The sequence below is a fragment of the Bubalus kerabau genome, chromosome 21 (genome assembly GCF_029407905.1).
Source record: "Bubalus kerabau isolate K-KA32 ecotype Philippines breed swamp buffalo chromosome 21, PCC_UOA_SB_1v2, whole genome shotgun sequence".
Lineage (NCBI taxonomy): Eukaryota > Metazoa > Chordata > Mammalia > Artiodactyla > Bovidae > Bubalus > Bubalus kerabau.
The window spans coordinates 64,725,242-64,739,646 of record NC_073644.1 but is presented as its reverse complement, the minus strand read 5'-3'; the positions used below and the strand labels follow the sequence as shown (position 1 = coordinate 64,739,646).

Sequence of the window (14,405 nt, the reverse complement as noted above, 5' to 3'; positions counted from 1 at the left end):
ATAACTAACGTTTGGAGATGTAACCCATGCCGGTCCCTGTTGTGAGCGCTTTTTGTCTAACTCGCTTAAACCATACACTAACCCTGCCAGTGGTACCCTTATACCCCTATGTTATAAGTGGGGGCACAGGCACAGAGGTTAAGTAACTAGACCAAGGTCACAGCAGCAAAGCGATGAAGCCTGGATCCAAACGGGTTTCTGACTTGGAGACTCCTGGCCTCCACGTGAAACCTCTTTTAGCGGCACGAGTAGAATCCCTGGACTGTCTGGGACAGGCGGGCAAGGTCACGTGGAAGGAAGAAGCGCTTCAGATCAGCCTTGAGGAATGAATATGAATTTGCCACAAGAAAGCTGGATTCCTTTCAGGGAGACAAGCATATGTGCAAGGAGAAGAGGGGAGAGACCCTGGCGTCTCCCAGAAAGCCCGTGGCGGTAACGCAGCTCCAGGAGAGGGTGAGCGGACTGGGCGGGGGGGCGGTCTCAGGGTGGGGGCTTTGGGGGGAGGTCTCGGGGGGCAGGCTTGGGCCACATCACCCCACGTGGAGGAGCTAAGGCTTTGGCCTCTGAAGACTAACTCTGAGCACAAACAGGGAATGGCTGGAATTTGGAAAGATCATGGCTCTCTGAAATTTAGGGGTTGCTGAGCCCTTGAGCTTTGGAATAAACATTCCTCAGTAGTTTGGGGGAAAAAAGTCAGATACATATTGTTATCGGTTGGCCTGTGTGTCCTTAAAAGATGCTCATGTCCTCATCCTCAGAACCCCTGGACGTGACCTTACTGGGAATGGGGTCCTCACAGACACGACCAAATTAAGGTGAGGCTGCTAGTGCCCTCGTCCGATGACTGGTTACCTCATGAGAATGGGAGAAAGCGAGAAACTGGGAGAAGGCCACGGGAAGACAGTGGCGTGGATAGAAGTACTGCAGTTGCAAGCCAAGGATTGCCAGCCTCCAACGCAAGCTAGGAAGGGGTAGGAAAGATCTTTCCCTAGAGCCTTCAGAGGGAGCATGGCCCTACTGACACCTTGATTTGGGACTTTGAGGCGCCGAAACTGTGGGAGAATAAATTTCTGCTCTAAGTCACCCAGTTAGTGGTCCTTTGTTACTGCAGCCCTAGATAACAAATGGACTAACTTTGCTTTTTCTAAACGTGCTCATCGGTAGTTCATGTCTGGGAGATACTGTGTCTTGTGCTAAAGAGCATAAGAGGGGGCTTGCCTGGTGGTCCAGGGGTTAAGAATCTGCTTGCGCGTGCAGGGGACACCAGTTCGATCCCTGCTCCAGGAGGATCTCATGTGCCCCGAGGCAACTAAACCCCTGTCCCTGAACCACAGTGCTCCAGAGCCTGGGCGCTGCCACTGCTGACGCCCGAGCACCGAGAGCCCGTGCTCCACAGCAGGAGGAGCCGCTGTGTCCCCAGAAGCCCCTGTGCGTGCAGACCTAGTCCCACAAGGAGTGAAGAGCATAGGGAATAAACATTAGTTATTGTGCATAAGAATATAAATTCTTTGCCTGTTCTCAGTCCTATGGTGTTTCATGTTAATCCAACAAGGGGAGTAAGCATTTGAAAAGTATAAGTTCCTAATCTCAGTTTATTCACTTCAAGTGCCAAGTCATTAATCTGAAAGGAAAAAAATTGCCAGGAGTGAATTTACTGTGCTTTCCTTTGTAAACGTTTGCTGGCTAAATTTGCACAATACAATGATTTACCTGCACTTCACTGCCTGGTTTCAAAAGTTGTTGCTTAATTCCAAACATTTTATTGAGCTTTAGGACCCACTAAAAGTTAGCCAGGTGGGTTTCCTGGTTACATCAGGGCTTGTTGGTTTAGATCTCATAAAAGAGGTTCCTGATGAGGACAGGCATGTACAGAAGAGGGGCTCTGGAGTGTAAATGAGTCAGGAATGCTATTACTGTTACTATACTAACTAATGTGGAATTAGTATTATAACATTATCATGCAGTGTTTGCCACAAAGTATGCAAACCGTCCTAAAGCACATGGCAGTATGTAGCATACGCGTCTATAATGTGTAAGATACTATGTCCGTTACATCTCAGTAAAGCTGGAAACAACGTAGAAATACTCGAAATTGGAAATTAGTCTTTTGGCTTGCTTGTCTATGCCTGTGAGAAGTTAGTTTTTAAGCAGTTCATTTATCTTTTATGCAGGCTCCCTGCTTGTTTTTACTTTCCTTAGTTCATTTTATTTATGGATTTATTTGCACTTGTTTGCCTAACTGGTTTGGGGTCATGTTTTATATTTTTAACTCATTCATCTTGCCTATTAGTTGTCAATTCCCACACAGTTAACACTATCTTTCTATTCTTGCTTTAAATAAAAATTTTAATGGTTTGGAAGAATTTGATACATACCTATATTAAATATTAGTATGTTTAGATTAGAATAATGTCCTTTTGGGTTTCATAAACTTTGGGAACATTTATATTGGTGATGAATAGACAGGGGGAAAAAATGGAAAAAGTGACAGATTTTATTTTCTTGGGCTCCAAAATCACTGTGGATGCTGACTTCAGCCACAAAATTAAAAGACACTTGCTCCCTGGAAGAAAAGCCATGACAAACCTAGACAGAATATTATAAAGCAGAGACATCAGTTTGCTGACAAAGGTCCATGTATTCAAAGCTATGTTTTTTCCAGTAGTCATGTGTGGATGTGAGAGTTGGACTATAAAGAAACCTGAGCACCTAAGAGCTGATGCTTTTGAAGTGTGGTGTTGGAGAAGACTCTTGAGAGTCCCTTGGACTGCAAGGAGATCCAACAATTCCATCCTAAAGGAAATCAGTCCTGAATATTCATTGGAAGGACTGATGCTGAAGCTGAAACTCCAGTACTCTGGCCACCTGATGCAAAGAGCCAACTCATTGGAAAAGATCCTGATGCTGGGAAAGATTGAGGGCCCGAGGAGAAGAGGGTGACAGAGGATGAGATGGTTAGATAGCACCTGTGCTATCTAATGGACATGAGTTTGAGCAAACTCCAGGAGATAGTGAAGAACAGGGAAGCCTGGTGTGCCGCAGTCCATGGGGCGGCAAAGAGTCAGCCATGACTTGGCAACTGAACAACAATATTGGTGATGAGGAGAACTTTGTGAATGATACCATTAAATATCAACCAGCAGGTGGTGAAAACTGGCAATAAAACCCTTTTTGTTTGGCAGATTGGAGAATAAAGAAGGGAAGCACAGGCCTTTGAGACGCTGGATATGCTTTCCATTCCCTGCGTCTTGTCCTTTTCTCTCCTGGTGCAAAGCTGGGAAAAGGACCAACCGTTAGCCCTTAAAAGTGCAGGGCGTCTGGCAAGTGAAATCCCACAGTGCCTGCATTTGGAAGGTTATTGGAAGGCCTCTAGGTTTGTAGGGCTCCTGACTCAGACTGGTGCTCCTCCGACTAGGTCACCAATACTCAAGCAGTTAATTCACACACTTCTGAGGACTGCCTGCCCTGACACTTTTGGTGGAATGTGATAAGCATGCAATCTGAATGGAGGAGTGGTTTCACTATTTTGATTGAAGGAGTACCCAGAACATTCCTAGGAAATATTTAGCCTTAGTCAAGATTAATGCAGACCTGTCCTGAGAATGTTGGATTATGATCAAGGTGCCACTTAAGTGTGGAAGAATCATCTGTGGAGTAAAGGAGAGAAGGAGGCAGGCTTTCCTTCACTCGGAATGGGCTCTGTTTCCTTCTGGTCTCCCCCCTGGCAGGAGGACAGCCTGGTTCCAGCTCTGGCCTCTCGTTTCCTCACTCGCATGCTAGGTCGCAAGCACTGAGGCTTTCAGTTCCTCCTAAGTAACTTCAGGAGTTAAGGCAAGTTCTGAGAAGACCCCTAACCAGGACGGGTGGCCTCAGCTTGGCTTTCCTCTGTTTCTGCGAGAACAGATCCCCGGGCCACCGCGCTTCGTCGTCACTGCCGTGGAGAAAAGGTGACGGTCCCAGCAGCTGGAAGCAGGAAGGGCCATCTTCCTTCACTCCTTGCCTGGATAAGACATTTGTACCAGGTACACACTCCTACAGGCAAGAGGTGGGCTGGCATGTTGGCTGACTGGCTTTGATAAATGAAGAAATGAAAATAATTTGCTGTGCTTATTTTACCAAAGAATGAACATGTTGATTTTAGTCTAGGAAGGAGACCAAATACAGTGTGAGAAGGTACGTGTAGACAGGGCAGTAGTTGATCCTTGTATTTCTAAGCCCACAACAAACCAGACTCCCGGTAAGTTTTACTTGAGCCCTATCAGGTGTGAGTCACTCAGTGGTGTGTGCGCGACTCTTTGCGACCCCATGGACTGTAGGCCGCTAGGCTCCTCTGTCCATGGAATTCTCTAGGCAAGAATACTGGAGTGGGTAACCATTCCCTTTTCCATGGGATCTACCTGACCCAGGGATGGAACCCTGGTCTCCCTGCGTTGCAGGCAGATTCTTTACCGTCTGAGCCACCAGGGAAGCCCAATTAACTAAGCCGCCATGCTATTAGTAAACAATTTTTTCCCTGGCACTTTGTCAAAGACTTTTAGAAATAAAAATAAGCACATGCAACTTGTCTGCCCTCTGTGCTTTTTTTCTGGAGGCCATTTGTACTGATGAATTTTTAAAAATGTTTACGTATATAACATATATATGAATGTGTATAAAAATATTAAAAATGTGTACACATATGTGTATATATAGGTTGGTGTATGTATCGATAACTCGAGAAGGTGCGGACGTCTAGAACTGAGTGCTGGACAACCGCGGAGGCCTTTAGAAACCCACCTGCCCTGACTGTGGGGCTGCGGGCCTGAAATTGCCCCGTAGGCCCCACGGCTCCTAATAACCCAGGGCCGAAATGGTTGGGAGCGAGGAAAAAAGAATCTGCCTGCAATGCAGGAGACCTGGGTTGGATCCCTGGGTCAGGGAGATCCCCTGGAGAAGGGACAGTCTTGTTGCCCGGAGAATCCCATGGACAGGGGAGCCCGCGGGCCGCAGTCCCTGGGATCGCAGAGCCCTCCGCCACCACTCGCACCGGACAGCGCTCGGCCGCCCGGGCCGTCCGTCCGCGGGCCCCGGGAGCCGCGTCTAGCCTGGGCCCGGGTGGGGTCTCCGAAGCGCGCACTCTGCGTGGACAGCCAGGAAGCAGCTGGAAGGAAACGCGAGGCTCGGGGCTTCCCTCGCCGAGGCGCGCGCGGCGTGGCCTCTCTTCTCGGGAGGCCGGCGCCGAAGCCCCTGCTCGGGGTCAGCATCGGCCGAGTGTGGACACCCGGGGTGCGGACGCGCGCGCCCGCCACGCGCGCGCCCGCGGCTAGAAAGGGTCCAAGCGACTCCCGGCGCCGGTTTTCTCGGTGTCTCCCCGCTCCCCGCCTCTGCCCCCGGCAGCCGACCCCGGCCGCGGGCGGTTCCCCGGGCGCCCCCGGCCCCTCGCGGGCCCCGGAGACCCCTCGCGCGCGCCCGGCCGCCGCAGGCCCGAGGAGGCCCCTCGCGCGCCCACCGCGCCGCCCGCGCCCCCCACCCCGGCCGGGCGCGCGGAGCGGGCGGGGCGTCCCGGACCCCGCCATTCCCGCGGCCCCCGCCCGCAGAGCCCCCGGCGGGGCGCGCGCTCCGCGCCGGCCGCGGCGCCTTTAACCCGGCCGGGGGGGCGGCTCCGGGGAGGGCCCGTCCTTTCTTCTTTTTTTGAATGAACCGTGTGACGCACGCACAGGAAACCGGGCGGTTCGAGCGGAGAATGAAGTCAGAGGCCGGGCCCCCCGCGCCGCCCCCTTCCTCCCGCCGCCCCGCCCCGCGCCCGGTTCCCCCGCCGCCGCGAAGGTGCGGGCGCCGGGCCCCCCCGGGCGGCGTCCTCGGCCGGAGCGCGCGGCGCGGGGGCGGGGAGAGGGTGCGCGGCCCGGAGGCGGGGTGCGCCGGTGGGGTGCAGCGGAAGAGGGGTCCGGGGGGGAGAACTTCGTAGCAGTCATCCCTTTTTAGGAAAAGAGGGGGAAAAAAAATAAAGCCCTCCCCCGCCAGCGCCGCCTCCCACCCTCGCTGCACCACACACAGCGCGGGCTCCTCGCGCTCGGCACCGCGGGGCCGGCGCGGCCAGCCTGCGTCTATCGGCAGCTCTTCGGAAAATGCATTGGCCGTTCGGAGTTTGATCCGGAGAGGATCCCCGCCCGCGTCCGCGGCTCGCCCGCCGACTCCGGCCCGGTGTTCTCTCCCCGGGGAGGCGTGAGGCGGCCCCGCGGACACAGATCCATGTGTGTGCCCGCGCGTGTGTGCGCGCGTGAAAATTGCCGAGAAGGGGAAAATCACAGGACTTCTGCAAATACCGACTGAGAAATGGTAATTCATCCGCCGCCGCCGCTGCCTTCCGTTTGCTCGTGCTCTTGAGATCTCCGGTTGGGATTCCTACAGATTGACATTTCTGTGAAGAAGTCTAGGAATCAAACTGGAAATTCTCCTAATTTTTTGCACCCCCCTCCCCCAACTCCTGATTCATTTGGAAGTTTTCAGAGCAGCTCTAACTGGAGAGTTCTGAAGATTGAGGGAATCTTTTTGCCTTTTCATTTGTTTTCACAAAAAAGGAAACTTCACAGAGGATCATGCTGTCCTTAAAAAATACAAGTAAGTTCTTTGCACAGGAAATTGGTTTAATGTAACTGTCAATGGGAACCTTTGCGATTTTCACTTTAAGTGCATTGGAGTAAGTTTAATTTCCAGGCAGTTTAATATATTCTTCTCAGCGTGTAACTTGTAGTGTGTGTGCCCTGCTTTCAACCTGCGTATAGAGGGAAACGCACCTGATTTTGACTGATTAGTTTTTTAACCTTTCAGCATCACGGAGGAGGTAGACTGATATTAACAGTAATTAATAATGTGCCTCATGAACTAAAAATCCAAAAGGAATTTAAATAAAAATTTCCTGCATCTCATGCCAAGAGGGAAACACCAGAATCAAGTGTTCCGCGTGATTGAAGACACCCCCTCATCCAGGAATGCAAAGCACATCCAATGAAATAGCTGGATTATAACTCTTCACCCCTCTTGCGGGGCCGTGGGGCGGGCAGCGGGGGGCGAGAGGTGCTGTGGGGACCCGGCTGCCCTTTCGCGGCGGAAGGATGGCGCACGCGGGGGGAACAGGCTACGATAACCGAGAGATCGTGATGAAGTACATCCACTATAAGCTGTCGCAGCGGGGCTACGAGTGGGATGCCGGAGACGCGGGCGCCGCGCCCCCCGGGGCCGCTCCCGCGCCGGGCATCCTGTCCTCCCAGCCGGGCCGCACACCCGCGCCCTCCAGGACCTCCCCGCCGCCGCCCCCGGCCGCCGCCGCCGGGCCTGCGCCCAGCCCGGTGCCACCTGTGGTCCACCTGACCCTGCGCCAGGCCGGCGATGACTTCTCTCGGCGCTACCGCCGCGACTTCGCCGAGATGTCCAGCCAGCTGCACCTGACGCCCTTCACCGCGAGGGGACGCTTCGCCACGGTGGTGGAGGAGCTCTTCAGGGACGGGGTGAACTGGGGGCGCATCGTGGCCTTCTTTGAGTTCGGAGGGGTCATGTGTGTGGAGAGCGTCAACCGGGAGATGTCGCCCCTGGTGGACAGCATCGCCCTGTGGATGACCGAGTACCTGAACCGGCACCTGCACACCTGGATCCAGGACAACGGAGGCTGGGTAGGTGCTCGTCTGGATGTGAGTCTGAGCGGGACACCTCGGGTCCCAGTGCGGTCCGAGTGGTGGGGTGTGGCTGGGCCCAGGGTCAAGGGCAGGCCAGTGGAGTAAAACCAGTTGTGTGGCCTCCCTTTCTCTTCCCCTGCAGAGAGCTCTCCCTGCCAACCCTACCGTGATCACTCCTTCCCTGGAGACATTGCTTCCCTTGAGCCAGCCACTGAGGTCCAAAGATCCAGTCTTTGCTGCTCAGTAGAATTTGGGGATAAAGGGCATCCCTTCAAGGTTTCCGAAACTTGGGGATCCAGGGATCCCCATGATCACAGTACCTGGTGGAGTAGCTTATTGAAAAGGAGCATTTCAGGGACAACTCATAAACTGGACGCCAGGCTGAGTCCTGACTATCTGCATCAGAAATAAGCTCCCCTGGGGGTTTCTGCTTTGTCCTAAGATTTGAAAACCACTGGATTAGAAGAGCAGACTCCTCTAGAGGCCCAGGGGCCTGCCTTCTCTGACTCACTTGGTAAAATCTACCCAAAGAGGAAAACCATTGTAGCCCCTTTCCCTAGAAAACTTGGATGATTGTGAACAGGTAAGTTGACTTCCAGAGTCTGTTGACACTGACCTCCAATTTGTGGCACGTTCATAGCGGGCATGACCTTGTGTCTTGAAGAACCCTGGGCTATGGGTGTTTGTTGCATCTCTGACAGATTTCGCATTGGCCGCCTACCTTGTGTTCTGTTTCTATAATGTGTGTATGATTTAGAAGTTTGCTGGAATTTTTAGAATATTTTATTTTCCACGCTGACCTACAATGCACATCGTTTGGTGGGATACTGTGCTGGGCAAACTTGCGTCCAGAGTATCTCTATAAAGATAGAAGAACTGATTTTTAGCTGTGGATTCTCACGCTGCGATTTTAGTTGAGTGATTGATGCTTGTATTTTTGAAGAACATCTGTGAGTTGTGTTTTTCCCCTGGTCCTCTTGTGCTGGACAGAGTCTCCGTCATGTCACCATTAAGTTCTTTTTGTGAAAGTGATTCTTTGGGGGAGGAGTACAGCTCCTAAGACTGAAGAAGTGTCATTGACATCTATCCTTCATATCTGAAATGATTAATTTGTGAAAGAGTAAAAGAGGAATAACTCTGGTTCAAGTTTTTGCAGACTTTTTGTTTTAATCTGACTAGCTATCTTTGAAGCCATTCAGTGCTTCCTTTTACAGTCTCCAGGAGGATTACTGCTATTACTATTGTATAGGACCTAACAGGAGCAAAAATCTTAGGAGTCACTACACGTGGGTTTGATTTCAAGAAGCACATTACATATTTTATACAGCTTACAAAGTGTGCTAGTATGAGGGGGCTGAAAAGAGAAGAGTCCAAGAAAAGTAGGTGACTGACATGAACACCTGACCCCACGCGACCAAAGTTGACGAAACATTGATGCCACTGTTTGGTGTTTGAAAGTGAAATACCTATTTAATCTCTGAAATTTGTTAATAAATGCTTTTTGTGAATTGTTTGTTTCTTTGAGATCCCAAATTATCAGATCTTTAGTAATTCTGGAAGAGTTCTGTAGAAGGTGTAAGGAATATTTTTGTTAAATGTTTGATTAAGTAGGTGGTTTTGTTTTTAACCACTATAACCAAAGAGGTAGGGACTTCCAGACGCCAAAAGGATCATTTTGAGACCAAAGTAAAACTAACTGAACAGTTTGACTATTACATAACTTTTGTGAAAAAATATTAAAAAATGTTTCTTTCTAGTTGAAAGAAAGCCAAGGTGGTAACTGTCATGTGTCAAGTAATTCAATAAAAAGATGGGAAACGGAGACATATGTTCATGATAGAAATTAAGATGTAATCTTGATCTTTGTTGTCAAATTGTGGTACATTAACATCTCATACAATTGAATTTTCTTTTTAAGTGAAGGCCCGCTCGTTCCTCCTTTCAAAATAGAATTTTCTTAGTAGAGCCTATCTTTGTGGTCAACAGGTATCTGAGGTTGATAAATGTAGAGGCTACATTTTATGATGCCAAACCACAATGACGTACCATAGAACATGATAAACTTTTTCTTGACAAAACCTCTTATAGTAAAAATAAATCATATAGAAGCACAAATTGCTGATGATGAAATGTGTAGCGTTCAGGACAACATAGAGATGGATGGCTAAATAGGAAAACAAAGGACTTTGGAAGAAAAAAGTGTGAGGAAATGCTATCATAAATGGACACTTTGGAATAATAAAAGAGGTAGTATTATTTGAGAAGTATGTTTGGGAGACTGATTTACATGTCCTTTCCAAAGATGCATTATGAACCTAAATTTTTATTTTGAGTATTTGGCATCCAGACAGATTTTCCTCCCAATTTGCACCAATCAGAGTTGCTTCTCTCATAACACGTGTTATGGTACAGCATAAAGGACTCGGTGAGGATGAGCAAGTTTCAGAGGAGAGCTGGCACATTCTCTTGACGTTGGACAGTAACTTGCGCTGCTTACAGGACTCAGTGGATCAGCCCATCTGCTGAGTCTGTTCTGATGGGGGCTTTAGACTCGAAGTCACACTTGTTCTTTGCTGCTGCTGCTTCAGAGGCTGAGGGAGAACGGTTTGCATTCCATGCTCCGTAAGCTGCAGAAGGCAGGGCCTGGGATGGTAAGTGTCTGAGAGGTGGTCTCAGAAGTCTGCACGTCACACAAACAATGGAGAAGAGACTGGCTGTGGAGTGGACGGGGCTCTATCCCTGAGTCTGAATAAACATCCAGAGGGAGCAGGAGGCAGAGCAGCGACACAGCAGTGGTTCTAGGGAGCGTCTGAGACCCGCCTCCCGCATGTGGGAGCTCGCGGGCGCCCCGGGAGCGTCTTGGAGGAGCGGCGCCTCAGGTCCCACCCAGAGCCTCTGAGTCAGAGCCTGTGGTTCGCACGTCTACAGGTGTTGGGGTGCACGGGGGGTTAGAGGTGCCGGCTACCATCACCGAGCACTGATTCCCGTGACGTCTTTTAGGAAAAATGGGAATCCGGGAGGGGTCCTGCAGCGTCCCCTTCCAGTGGCCTCCTGGGATCCGTGGTGGTACCTAGGATGCCAAGCACATCCCAGGTATCTGCTAGATGGGCTGAGCTTTGGAGGAGAGAGGCTGGAATGCTATAGAGACAGGAGTGGAATGATCACAAGCTCTGACCTCTCAAGGATGTTTTCCGTGGTAACTATACAATCTGTGGGCCTTCCTTGGTGGCTCGGCGGTAAAGAATCCACCTGCAGTGCAGGAGACAAGGGTTCCGTCCCTGAGTCAGGAAGATCCCCTGGAGGAGGGCATGGCAACCCACTCCAGTCCTGGCGGGCTACAGTCCATAGGGTCAAAGAGAGTTGGACACGAATGAAGCAGCTGAGCACAGGACAATATGTACCGGCACTGGGGGCCCTGTTAAAGTGAGATAGCTTTCCCACTCCAGTTCAAGACAGGAAGCTTAACTCTTAATGGCTATATTCAGCATTGCTTTATCCCCTTGTAACTCAGTTCAAATTTCTGTAGATGAGTTTAGGGGCCCTGGGACCACTTCACGGCCAAGGTGGCTTTTGCAAGCACAGGCTTGAGATGTAGGCAAGTTTATGGTGAACAGTGCGCTCTGAACTGAGAAACATGACCTTTTGCTTCATGTCTTAGGAGAGCGGGAGACGTCTGACAACTGCAAGGAAAAGATGCTTTGATAGGCGACTGGCTTCCTTCTGTTGAGATGGTGGGGCAGCTTTTGTGTGCTCATGTTTTGGTCTCTGTGGTTTAGGAAGACAGGAACTTGCTTCTCCACATCCAGTAGAGGTTGGCTTCCTTTTTATTAGTTGGTCAGCAAGCAGTTTCTCTTTTCTGCACATAGTCCACATCCACTCAAACACTTGAGTAGCTGGAAAGCAAGACCGTTCTCAGGCCAGTGAACAAAATACACGAGAAAGCATCGCTTTCAGTGGTTGAGCATTAGCTGCTTAAGGCCAGTTTTGGCAGCAAAATGATAGGGTTAAAAATAGCCCAAAGACGATCCGGTCTTAGATAATATATTTAATGATGAACTTTCCTTGGGAAAGTGCATCTTTCTGCCTGCGAAGAATCATATGACCCCTTTCAATAATTTATTTTGTAGAGAAAAGATACATTAGGGCTCCTAGAGTTTGCAGTCATGTGCTGTTGAGCAATCACATTTGGGGACTTTTGTAAAATTTGACAGTTCACTCAGTTCTCTTTTCTGTTTTAGGGCTTTTGTTGCTGTTTAATGTCAGTCGAAAACATGGCTTTCTTCTGTGCATCCTGTTACTTTTAGCTGTGCTTTCTAGTGAGAACAGATAGATCTTTTTAGCAATCCTTGGTTGAACTGGTACATTTCAGAGTTGCTAAATGTCATTAGGCCACATAGTAGACCAGGTAAGAGAAAGCCACATTTTTTTTTTTTTAAGCCAAACTCTTATAGTTTATCTCTCTTCCCAGTCCTAGTCAGCTTTTTGGAGGCTGATAAACCCACTCATAAAGCAGGTGTGTGGGTACTGTGTGTATTAATAGCAACCTGTCCCACTCAGCACACCGCCACGCCCACTGCCGAGGTCGTCCGTCGAGTCTTCGCAGGAGCAGTATTTCAGCAGTGGTGCGGCATTTGTGCTAGAAAAACAACACTGTCTTTGTAGTGCACGAGTGAAAAGGTTTTTTTACCCCCAGAGATATATTGTGTTTGAGGTTCAAAGGTCCTGTTAAACCTTTTTAAAGTCATCTAATAGCGCCTGACTCAGGTATGGCGGTAACCTCGCACGCTGGTCCCCCTTCCCCCAGCTTCATACAGGGGACCACTCGGAGAAGTGAGCCCAGCACGGGGCTCTTCTTTCATCCCTCTTGGTTTGATTCAAACCAAGTGAGTGTGTGAGGTTGAAACAGGATTAAGGATGAAAGTTAGCCGAGGACAGGGATGCTTATTCAGCAGACCTGACTGCACGTCCCCTCTGTGCCAGTCCTGGGTCAGGTCGGGCTGAGTCCCCTCTGTGCCCGGTCCTGGGTCAGGTCGGGGTTCAGGGAGGAGGGCGTTTTCCCTGGCCTGGTTGCCGTCACGGGCTGGGGCTGGAGATGTCGTGAATTCTGTTGCCACCAGCCCAATGAGATGATTCTAAACTCTCAGATTTAGAGGGAAAAAAAAAAGCTAGTATGTGTTATTTTGCATACACTTCAGTATTTGTCTGAAAAAGTTATTTCTAACCATATGGCTATTCATGTGTGCATTAGGCCTGATTTAACTAGGAGAGGAATATAGATAATTTGAAAAAATACTGTGTTACACAGACATGTGCTTAAGAGAACTGAAAGGCAAGGGGAGTTCCCTTGTTAAATATTTACCCATTAGGCGCTGTTTATACATATTATGAAGACTTAATAAACACTAGTCTGCAGTTTTTAAAGTATTTCATTAATTCTTTTTCAGTAAGAGACAGTCAAGCTCTGATGAAGATGGTTGGAATAGATTAATTTGAAGAACTATCTTTCTTAAATCGTTCTGGTATGCAGAAAAGTCAGAGTCGATTTGAACCAAAACAGGGGAGAGATGAAAATAAAAGCTTTTGTTTTGGCTTGGTTTTAGATTCTAGTCCTATTTCTGTTTGTTAAGAGGCTTCTCTTCCAAAACTCTACATACAGAAATTCCTAGTCCACTGTGACATTCCTGTTGCTGAAGAGCAGGTGTTTACCATCTCACATCTTTTATTCGTGGTCCTCTTTCTTTAATGAAGGTTGTAAAACTTTCGAAATCACGACAAAGCATTTTCGTTTCTAAAAGTATTTTTGTAGATTGCTGCTTGTTCTGATCTGCTCGATTCTGTAGTGCCAACATGATTTCTCTGCTCTTTATTTGTCAGACAAAAGATAAACCCAGCTGTCCTTCCGTGAGCATGGTGACCGGGTGTTTGTTTCTCTCTCTCCAGAGCCACGTGGGCTTTCTCATCAGGACCTACCCCCCTCCACCCTGCACCAACCTCCATCACTGACCCCTACCTGCCCATCATCCCACGCTGGGGGACCTGCAAGGTCAGCTCCTTGTGAGCCTCTAGCACGTGAAGGGTGGGCTCACCTGAAGGAAAGAGCACTGTGTCTGGATAGCAAGGGAGAGGGGCAGGAAAGGGGTCTGTCCAGGCTGGAATATCTGAACCCCATCTGCATTCTCGCCACAAGCAGCCAGGCAAGGAAAAATTCTGTGATCAGATATGATGGCTTTCCCTCCAAAGACCATAAATTCCAACCCTGTGCAGGAAAAAGATAGGATCTGCTGGAAGAGTCTACTGGCTCCGATCTCTGCAGTGGGAGACTAGAGTGGGGCTGATACTCTAGCCTGAGATGAAGTTTCACTAACTCAACGCAGCTAAAATAGCTTATACTGAAGACTACTTCCCCAAACACCCTCTTAAGCATGTTAGAAAGGGAATCTCCCTGCCATGCTGGCGTGGCCGTTGGTAGCAGTTATAAATGCACTAAGGGCTACTTGGCTGATTTTCTCAGGCGATGGACCAGGTTCTATGAGAAAGTTCCCTGATATTTCCATTCTGCTCCTTGTTATGCCTTCAGAATTTCAGAGATCGAGCCACATTCCATTTTCAGTTAATAATCAGCTCATCTGTGCTCTGGAGCTTCAGCCTAACGAGTCAGCTTATGACCAACCCCCTCACCTCTCTATTCCTGGGTCCTAAAACCGACCCAAGGATCCGTGGTATCAAGTGAAGCTGAAATTTCTCCTAAAACCGACC

General features: G+C 49.4%; 1 protein-coding gene across 2 annotated transcripts in view; it reads left to right on the top strand.

The window, feature by feature from the left end:
- Nucleotides 1-5,842: 5,842 nt before the first annotated feature.
- Nucleotides 5,843-14,405, top strand: part of BCL2 (BCL2 apoptosis regulator) — a 195,416-nt gene continuing 186,853 nt past the window's right edge. The window contains exons 1-2 of one of the 2 annotated variants that reach the window (XM_055559605.1): nt 5,843-7,646; nt 7,792-13,867. In XM_055559605.1, the coding sequence (XP_055415580.1) occupies nt 7,092-7,646; nt 7,792-7,896 (660 nt within the window). In that variant the 5' untranslated portion in view covers nt 5,843-7,091 and the 3' untranslated portion in view covers nt 7,897-13,867. Of the gene's footprint in view, nt 7,647-7,791; nt 13,868-14,405 lie in introns of those variants that run through there. The other variant, XM_055559604.1, reaches the window with a different exon arrangement.